Source organism: Capricornis sumatraensis, chromosome 2 (genome assembly GCF_032405125.1).
Source record: "Capricornis sumatraensis isolate serow.1 chromosome 2, serow.2, whole genome shotgun sequence".
Lineage (NCBI taxonomy): Eukaryota > Metazoa > Chordata > Mammalia > Artiodactyla > Bovidae > Capricornis > Capricornis sumatraensis.
Window position 1 is genome coordinate 76,424,518 of NC_091070.1, and position 10,513 is coordinate 76,435,030.

Here is a 10,513-nt window from a genome sequence, read left to right on the forward strand (position 1 = left end):
GGAGGGGCCTGCATGTAAGGGAAGAGCGAGAAACGGGCTGGGCAAGCTTCCTATGTAAGGATACACAAGAAGAGGCAACATAGACCAGAAAGAGGATTTCTGATAGCCTCCTGGAACTCAGGAGAGTGAACACTCCGTCTCTGACCACCTGAGACACCCCTCCTGCTCCAAAGACTATATATAACTCCACTTGTCTTTCTGAGGCCTCGGCTAACCCTGTACCACAAGGATGGAACCACTACTAGGAGCAAAAATTGGCTGCCTATTTGCCCTGCTGGTGCTCACTCTGGTGTGTGGCCTTATTCCCATCTGCTTCAAGTGGTTCCAGACTGCTACAGCCACAGGTATAGCCCTATCACATCTTTGTCCCCATAACCTAAGTCTGACTTCAGCCTTGTCACCCTGTCCTGATATCTTGCTCTGATTCTCTCATCATCCCCAGTCTTGGGACATTGAGTGCTGCCCGTGGCTCCTTGGTCACCTTCTTCTTATCTCCTCTTTGCCAACTGGATTGTAACTCCTGCTTTTAATTAGGTTGTCACCGCCGGATCCTCAGTTTCCTGGGCTGCACATCTGCTGGTGTTTTCCTGGGAGCGGGGTTCATGCACATGACTGCTGAAGCCTTGGAGGGGATTAAGTCAGAGATCCAGAACTTGGTGATACAGGTGAGCATCAGACCTCCAAGGCCGTGAGGCCAGAATGATGAACAGAACGAGGAGAAGAAAGGGCGGAAAGTGACAAGGTCAAGGACAGAAGGAATGACGAGGAAAATGATGGCTCTTGTGTGGAGTGATGGAAACAGGTCAGATTGGCCTTGAAGGAAAGTGGTAGAGCCAACAGCACAGAACAGGATGCTGAGCTGCTTTCCCTCATCTAATTTGTGCTTTTTTTCTCCCTAGAACAGGACAAAGAGTGAGGGGCATTCTGATGATGATGCTGATTCAGCTTATGTAAGTGTCTCCCACCATCCCTTACCTGGACAGTAAGGAGAACCAGAGATTGCTTTCATGCCCAGACCTTGAGGATTTATGTATGGAATTCTAAGAATTCCTCCTGCCCCTCAGCTCTAACATTGTTGTTGGCAAGGAAAGGTGGAGCCACTCAATCCTTCTGGGCTTATGAAACCCAGAGAGAATTCTTGTTTAACCTTCCATTCTTTCTCTGGACCCTTTGATATGCTTCATATCATTTCCCCGTATTTCTAACCCTATTGATTTTCTTTCCCTTATTTCCTCAGGTTTTCTTGTGGTCAAACGTCCATGTCTCCTCTTGGCTTCGTTCCCCTTTTTATGTTCTGTTACCACACTTCCCATTCTCTTCAGCCCAGTCCCTGCTGCTGCTACTGCTGCTAAGTCACTTCAGTTGTGTCCGACTCTGTGCGACCCCATAGACGGCAGCCAACCAGGCTCCCCCATCCCTGGGATTCTCCAGGCAAGAACACTGGAGTGGGTTGCCATTTCTTTCTCCAATGCATGAAAGTGAAAAGTCAAAGGGAAGTCACTCAGTCGTGTCCGACTCTTTGTGACCCCATGGACTGCAGCCTTCCAGGCTCCTCCATCCATGAGATTTTCCAGGCAAGAGTACTGGAGTGGGTTGCCATTGCCTTCTCCGTCAGCCCAGTCCCAATCCTGTGCAATTTCTTCCCTTCCTTACTTCCCCCAGAGCTCAGCAGTAAAGAAACCACCATCAACACAGGAGACTCGAGTTCGATCCCTGGGTGGGGAAGAACCCCTGGAAAATCCCATGGAACCTGGCGGGCTACAGTCCAGAGGATCGCAAACAGTTAGGTATGACTGAGCACAAGCGCAGCACACTTTGCCATCTCACAACAGCTTTCTGTTCCCACCAGATGGAGTATCCCTACGGAGAGCTCGTCATCTCTCTGGGCTTCTTCCTTGTGTTCCTTTTGGAGTCGCTGGCATTGCAGTGCTGTCCTGGGACTGCTGAAACACCCAAAGTGCAGGAGCAGGAACTGGGTACAGCTCATGAGCTTGAACCTCACAGCCACGGACTTCTACCCTCACCCTCACGGGGTCCCTTTCGAGCGCTCATCCTCTTGCTTTCACTCTCCTTTCACTCCGTGTTTGAAGGTCTAGCTGTGGGGCTCCAGCTCACAGTCGCATCGACTGTGCAGCTCTGTCTTGCTGTCCTGGCTCACAAGGGGATCGTGGTGTTTGGCGTAGGACTGCGGCTGGTGCAGGTAGGCACTGAATCACGTTGGGCCGTGCTCTCCATTCTGTCTTTAGCTCTCATGTCCCCCCTGGGCCTAGCCATAGGGCTGGCCGTGCCTCAAGGAGACTCTAAAGCTGGGCAAGGTTTGGCACAGGCTGTGTTAGAAGGCATGGCAGCTGGTACATTCCTGTATGTCACCTTCCTGGAAATTCTGCCCCGGGAGCTTGCAAGTCCTGAAGCCCCTCTGGCTAAGTGGAGTTGTGTAGCTGCTGGTTTTGCGTTTATGGCTGTCATTGCCTTGTGGGCCTGAGAGATTCCTGACTTTTCTGATGGACCCAAGATGACCTCCCTACTCCCAGAAGAAGCTGCTCAAATGACTTCGCCCTCTGACATTTCTTTCCTGAGACACAGTGACATTTACTAGGCACTGTGCCATAACCTGGACCCCAACTTTTCACCACGTGAGATGCCATTTCTCATACAGGACTGAGAAAAAGTTGTTTTGGTTGAGCACTTATAAATGAGAGGATTTGACTCTTGTCCCGTCTGTGCTGTTATGTGTAATAAAATGTCATTTTGTCCTTCCCCTTCAGCTGTGCTGTGCTTCATTTCTCTGGGTTGCCTAGGAGGTGCCTGGTCAGGAGGTGGTGGAGTGGCAGGCGGGAAGGGTGAGTGTGGGACACGGTCTTGTTTTCTGGAATTGGGCCCCCAGTCATTCATTCTGTCAGCTGCAGGCCGAGCCCCTCCAGTTATGGGAACATTGCTGAAATTCCAACAACTCACTACCACGTTATGCACGTATGCATGTCTTTGTGTGTGTGTGTGTGTATGTGTGTGTGTGAGTTGCTTCAGTCATGTCCAACTCTTTGCAACCCTATGGACCATAGCCCGCCAGGCTCCTCTGTCCATGGGGCTTCTCCAGGCAAGAATACAGGAGTGGGTTGCCATGCCCTCCTCCAGGGGATCTTCCCCACCCAGGGATTGAACCTGCATCTCTTACATCTCCTGCATTGGCAGGAGTGTGGTTTACCACCAGCACCACCTGGGAAGCCTCCTTATGCACAGATTTGAGAAACTGAGCCAGAGCTCCCACATTCAGAGAGAAGAGGTTTAGGGATCTAGATTTTTCTCCTATGCTATCCACACCCACCCTACTCCCAGTGCCTGTTATCAGCCTCCCACAAAGTATCCAACAGACTCTTGAGATAGAGCTAAATGGAGGCTATTTCCATATGCTTCCTGTTTCATGCTGAGCCCCATGTGGCTTCAGGGACACTCTTGCTCTTCTTGGAGTCTCTGTCTCCTTCCAGCAGCCTCATGCTGAGGGATTAAGAAGCAGTGTATTTGGAGAGAGAGAGAGAGATGCCAGATAGATGTCTGGGGTGATTACTGGGCTCAAACCGTGACTTGATGACTTTCTTTCTCCCTGCCTTACCTGCCACGATGGCTGCAGCCCCTCCTTTCTAGACCGTTTGCCTTTCAGTTTGAGTAACTCTTACAATGTGTTGTTTCTCTTAAGAGCTGCTAAGGACATATACGTTATCTAAAACCGAGGGGGAGCAAATGACCGTTGCCCAGCCGCTGACCCATGGGATGGAGGAATATATCAGACTTAGTGGGGAAATAGGGAAAGAGAAGGTATGCCCTGTGTGCTCAACTGCTCACCAGTTTGCTCCTTCTCATATTTTTGGTATTTAACTGGACTGAACACAGACAAGGTCTCCTGAGTTTCATTCTTGTCTCAGTCTGTCTCCTGTCCATCCCATTCCCTTTCCCGTAAATTAAGATACACAAAACTCCGCACCAACCCAGCTTACACTCACAAGGATCAGTGAGAAGGCAAGCCTCGGGCAAAGCTAAATAAAAATGTCTAACAAGGGAAATAATTTCCCTGAAGCATCATCCTATTTTGTTTTCCCTTAGGTATTAATTGCACTCACATGGAGTACACTCCAATGTAGTAATGATAGAATTTCTATGCTGAGCATCTGGCACTGTTCTATTATTTTCACATATATTATCTCACCTTCCCAACTCTACCAGGTAAATATTATCCCTATGGTAAGTCAAGGAAAGTACTAGAAAAGTTAAATACCTTGGTAGCTAACTGGGCTTCAAACCCATGTTTTTGTGATTCTAAGAAAAACTCAAGATGTCGCTTTTCTTCTCCTACCTTACCTTTCCCTCCCCATCTTCCACGTCAGGGTTTCATAAGAAAGCAGAGAGCATACTGGATAAGTGAGGCAAGCTTAATTAAGGGAGTATATAGAAAGGTGTGGGCAGGGTTTAGACAGAGCAACAAGGAATGGTGCAATTGCTTGGGGCTGAGTAATAACAATGCTGTTACCTGGGCTGAACAGAGGGAGTAGCAACCAGAAACTAGAGGGCTGTCCAATAAGAGCTGTGGCCTTGGTACAGGGATACAGCCAAACTGCAGGGACCAGGAGGAAGTCAGAGGAATATCCTCACTCTCCTTCTCCTCTGCGGCCGGCAGCCAGTGTCTCCTGCTGGCCATACCCAAACAGAAACCAAGGACGAAATGTCTACGGGTGATTGCACATAGGTCAGCCTTGTGAGGCACAGGTCCTAAAGAACTCTGGAAGGGCAAACAGAAGACATTCCACCCAACATCGATTCTCTGCTGCCTTCAACTCCAGTGATCTTGCCAGGACTTTGGAAGGGACACGATTATATGGAAGTTAGCTATTTCTGGTCCTGAGGATTTGTATGACTACAGAAAGGAGGCTTGAGGAGGAGTACATTAGACTCTAGGGCTCTCCATACGTTTCTGGGTCACTGATGCTATCAGCATTTGACGACAATGAGCAGAGGCTGGAGATTTCAAGCGTGAGTGGGTCATGCATTTTTTTCTTCCTCCCAACCCACGGGCCTTTAGATTTCCTTTCTCCTCCTCCGCTTTCAGCCATCCTTCCAAAGTCCATTTCCTTTTCCTTTCTCAAGATTCTTACCAACCAGGAACCATCTTTAGTTTGAACCATATTGTATCAAGAGCTGGAATAGAGCTAGGGAATGCCACATGGAGAGAACACTGTGATGAAGAAAAGGAACAATCTTGATCATTTTCAAAAGTTCTGAATCCCCAGCAAGGAGCCAGAAAAGGCTCTAAGGGAGCAGAAGATGAGTGTGATTTCTGAATGAGCTAGAAATGAGAAAGAATGGAATAAGAACCATAGGACAGGAGGGAGAGCTGAGTTAACTGGGGCCTGGTGACTAGAAGCCAGATTCAGGAGTGAACCCTGATTCACACAGCCTTGAAAGATAGATTGTAACCGAAGAAAATTAGAGTCATGAGAGTTGAAATATAAAAATCAGAGGGAAGATATACAGGTTGGAAGAGTGAATAAGAGGAGAAACTAGTTGGAATAATCACAAGAGGATTTATACAAATAGTTTTCAAATCTTCTCAAGTTTTCTTTCTGTGTCTCTTCCTCAACCGTCTTCTCCACGCCATCCATTTTTTACATATTTAAACAGGAAAAAAAAATCTGAAACAAAAGAATGAAACCTCCAACTTGCTTCCCACTTTGAGCCAGCTTTCCATTTTTGTACCAATAAATGATTCTTTGGGAGAGTTCCCTGGTGATCTAGTGGTTACTTTCACTGCCAAAGCCCAGGTTCAATCCCTGCTCAGGGAACAGATTCCACAAGTCTCATGGAGTGGCCAAGAAATAAATTAATTACAAATTAAAACAATAAATAATTCTTTGAAGTAATCCTTGGGAGCTCCCCACCTTTCCTTTGCTTATGAGCTAAGGGTTGGGTTTAGCTATTGCTGTTGTATGAAAAAACAGAGATGGGGAAGAGCATACTGAACATCATTCAGTGAATACCTCAGAGCCAGGTGGGAGGCCAGTCAGAGAACAACACATGTGAACAAGATACACCCAGGAACAAAAACCAAAGCGCTCTGAACTAATTCTCATGAGGCAATTCATGCCATTTCACCCCTCCCCTGAAGGACAGTTTTCCAATGTCTTGCCAAAGGAAACAGTCCCTTGCTCCTGGCTCTGGGTGATAGAGTAAGAAACAGCTAATTGGGGTGTGTTGGTAACATGAGTGTGCCAATCAGCCAGATACCCTCACATTTCCCCCCCGCCCCAGCCCCCAACCTGAGGAAGAAGCCCATAGTTACCAGCAAAGGTGAAGCAAAAAGGGGTACAGACAGGGGTGACACCCACCCCCACCCCCAGTCTGTGCAGACGCTTAAAAACAGTTGTCAATTATGTCCTTTTTAATTTCAGTTTTGGTTGTGAGTTACTTTTTTTATATAACTTTATTTAAATGATTGTTTAAATAAATAAAATTATACTTAAAAAGTAACAACAAAAACTGAAAAAAAGGAAATAATTGACAACTGGCATCTTTAATAATCTCCACAGACTGGGAGTGGAGGTGATAACTTCATTTCTTTATTTGGCCTTCCCTGGTGGCTCAGATGGTCAAGGACCTGCCTGCAGTGCAGGAGACCCAGGTTCAACCCCGGGGTCGGGAAGATCCCCTGGAGAAGGAACTGGCAACCCACTCCAGTATCCTTGCCTAGGAAATCCCATGGACACAGGAGCCTGGAGGGCTGCAGTCTATGGGGTCGCGAAGAGCCGGACACGACTGAGCAGCTAACAGACAGATTTATTTGTTTGGCTGTGCAGGGTCTTCACTGCTGTGTGAGGGCTTTCTCTGACTCTCCGGCGGAGAGTGCAGGGGCGACCCTCTAGTTGCGGTGCCCGGGGTTCTCATTGCAGTGGCTTCTCTTGTTGCGGAGTACAGGCTCTAGACTCGAGGGCTTCAGCAGCTGCAGCACAGAGGCTTAGTAGTTGTGGCTCTCAGGCCCTAAACTCACTGGCTGCAAGAGCTGTGGTACGTGGGCTTCAGCGGTTTCAGCTCCTGGCCTCTACGGACTCAGTACTTGTGGCACACGAGCTAGACCAGGGATTGAACCCATGTTTCCCTGCATTGGCAGGCAGACTTTTATCCACTGTACCACCAGGAAAGTCCCTGAGTTACTTTCTTTAGATTCATTGAAAGTGAAAAAACAGGAAAGAAGCATTCTATTTTTGCTGTATATTTATCCAGTTGGAGGAAAATTCTAATGTTGGTGAGAAAAGAAGGTCATGTTGTGACTTACATTGCTCTGGGCACTGTTTACCCTGACCACACCCCTGGCCTGTGGTCAGAATTGACTCACACTTTCCACTTTAGTCCTAAAATCTCTGTAGAAAGGTGGTGTCTCCCACTCTGGCTGTTCCCTGTTAGAGGAGTGCTCTCTAAAGCTCAACGTCTATCCTCCCGCTGCAGTTTCGCTGCTTTGTGTGTTCCTTCAGAGAATCACCCTTTCATATGTCTTTAGCAGTTCCGGAATTTTGAAGGGCTCTCATCACTGTGTTCTAGTTTTAATCTCCTTCCCATGGCACCCTTGCTTAGCTGTCTTGGGCTTCGGTCCCTAAAGTCAGGGAAACATTCCTTGAGAACAAGAGGAAGAGAGAAACAAGAGCCCTAAGCCTGAAGCCAAGACAAAAGAGCGGTAGTTTGTGGTTTGACATCTATCAAGTCCCCTCACCTCTCCTCTAAGCTCTGATCTTGAGAATGGGCAAGAGCCACAGACCACTGCTGACCACGGTATCAGGCCTTCCCTCCAGAGCTACCACTAGAATCACAAAGAGCTATGGGAGACGCTTACTCCTTGGAAGAAAAGTTATGACCAACCTAGAGAGCATATTAGAAAGCAGAGACGTTACTTTGCCGACTAAGGTCTGTCTGCTCAAGGCTATGGTTTTTCCAGTGGTCATGTATGGATGTGAGAGTTGGACTGTGAAGAAGGCTGAGCACTGAAGAATTGATGCTTTTGAACTGTGATGTTGGAGAAGACTCTTGAGAGTCACTTGGACTGCAAGGAGATCCAAGCAGTCCATTCTGAAGGAGATCAGCCCTGGGATTTCTTTGGAAGAAATGATGCTAAAGCTGAAACTCCAGTACTTTGGCCACTTCATGCGAAGAGCTGACTCATTGTAAAAGACTCTGATGCTGGGAGGGATTGGGGGCAGGAGGAGAAGGGGACAACAGAGGATGAGATGGCTGGATGGCATCACTGACTCGATGGACGTGAGTTTGCGTGAACTCCGGGAGTTGGTGATGGACAGGGAGGCCTGGCGTGCTGCAATTCATGGAGTCACAAAGAGTTGGACACGACTGAGCGACTGAACTGAACTGAACTGAACTGATGGGAAACTTTGGAAGGGACCTGGGAGCTGAAGAAAGTTGGGAAGAACCATGCCAACCACAGGGGGGCACTGCATCCCCATGGGCTAGCCTGGAGTGTACAGGACCAACAAGGCAGAGAGGTCAGTCAAGGACAGCAAAGCCCCTCTCCCTTGCTCCCAGCAGACAGCATCTCTCCCTCTACTTAATTCTTGGGTTTCCTAAAGATGCAGACACATCTGTAGCAGAGAGAGATACAGTCACCACCCATTCACACCCACCTCCATGGCAGATACACACTCTCTGATATGTATACACAAATGTAATTTACTCCCTCTTCTGAAGAATACCCTGATAACAGTGTTATCTTTGTAGGTTAATGTCCTGAGAAGACTGGCCTTCCCTTCCATAATGGGTATTGCTGGTCAAGGCTGTAAGTTCTCTGCCTTATCTGCATGTTTATCTAGGAGCTGGTTGGTCCAATGTTCCAATTATGCTGTTTTGTTTCTTTAGCATGGCATTTAAGCCCTGCTTGCTGTCTACCCTGTGTGTGGTTGGTCAACACCCTCACCATCCATAGCCAGCTCTGTAACTTCTGTATTTCTGTGTGCGTGCACGCATGCTAAGTCACTTCCATCACGTCCGACTCTTTGCAACCCAATGGACTGCAGCCTGCCAGGCTTCTCTGTCCATGGGATTCTCCAGGCAAGAATACTGGAGTGGGTTACCATTCCCTTCTCCAGGGTCTGTATCTCTGCTAGTCACCTAATACTTCCCCCTTCTGATCCTGGCCTACTGCATTGAAGATAGATTTCACCCTGTGTGAGACAGTGAGGAAATGCTCAAGATTCAAGCATACATTCCACGTTCCACTCTGATGCCAATGTGTCAGCACCAGATCTCAAGCTACATTAGTCCTTAGCTCAGTTCCACTGAGGAAAGTGCAATTGCCTATGGCATTTCTATTATATGAAGTAATCTAACAAATGACCTTGTAACAATCCATCTACAATCCTCTTGCCAGTAACGCTACGTGGTGCCTTCTCATTTGTACTTCTTGTGACCCAAGAGCATAAGAATCAGCCTGCAACAGCCACAGACTATCGGAAGTCCTCTTGATCACTGTTCTTACTTGAAAAGCTTCTCAGAGAACCACACGCATAGTCTAATTAACTCCCTGATTCACAGAAGAGGAGAAATTCCTGAGAGGAAGTCCTCTCTTTTGCTGTAACTGTCCTGAAGGAGTCTTCAGATTGGGATCAACCTCGCTAGCAACTGCATGAGGCCTGGTCTGACTGTATTGATCAATCAAAAATGAAATCTACAGAACCCGAGGGAGGATCCTGCCAGAAAATGAGTCAAAAGATGCCCCTGGACACTTGTGTCAGTTTTCTATGCTTCCTTCTTTAAATCATGACGTTGGTGATGTCTCTAAAATCCTATGGCATTTCTCAGTGGGCCAGTCCACTGATAAGGAAGTCTCCTAAGATGTGAGTCCCTCCTCTGGCCCCCAACTGGGATATCCTATCAATATCAAGGGCAATACCATGCTATCGGAGTAGGGACCAGTGACCACGAGGTCACATTTTATAGTGTGTCTATGCTATACAGGGGCTTCTCTGGTGGCTTACACAGTAAAGAATCTGCCTACAGTACAGGAGTCTGGGGTTCAATCCCTGTGTCAGGAAGATCCCCTGGAAGAGGGCATGGCAACCCACTCCAGTATCCTTGCCTGGAGAATTTCATAGACAGAGGAGCCTGGAGGGCTACACACAGTCCATGGGGTCCACAAAGAGTTGCACACAACTGCGTGACTAACACTTTTGCTATACAAGCCCTCTCCTGTGGTTCTGTCACCTTGAGAAGAGAAATGTAAGGGCTGAGCAGGGAAAGGCAGAAAAGGGGCACAAGGCAGGCATATTCAGACCCAGAAGAATAATGGAGCTCAGATTCCTCTATAGTTTATTGTTACAGTAGAAGTTGTGGGAGACAGGAGGGTACCCCCCACATATAACACACTGTGGTCAGAGCCCCAAGGCAGCCCTTCCCACCCCCATGCCAAGCCCCAAGCAGCCATGCCCAGCTTGGCTCCCCCCCACCCCCCTCTAGACACACGCTGTCTAGATAG

At 47.9% G+C, this 10,513-nt stretch overlaps 1 protein-coding gene across 1 annotated transcript; it reads left to right on the forward strand.

Moving 5' to 3' along the window:
• Positions 1–229: 229 nt before the first annotated feature.
• Positions 230–2,482, forward strand: SLC39A2 (solute carrier family 39 member 2). The gene is made up of 4 exons (XM_068966562.1): positions 230–344; positions 535–665; positions 900–950; positions 1,850–2,482. Exons 1-4 carry the CDS (start codon positions 230–232, stop codon positions 2,480–2,482), a joined length of 930 nt encoding a protein of 309 aa, XP_068822663.1.
• The last annotated feature ends 8,031 nt before the right edge of the window (positions 2,483–10,513 follow it).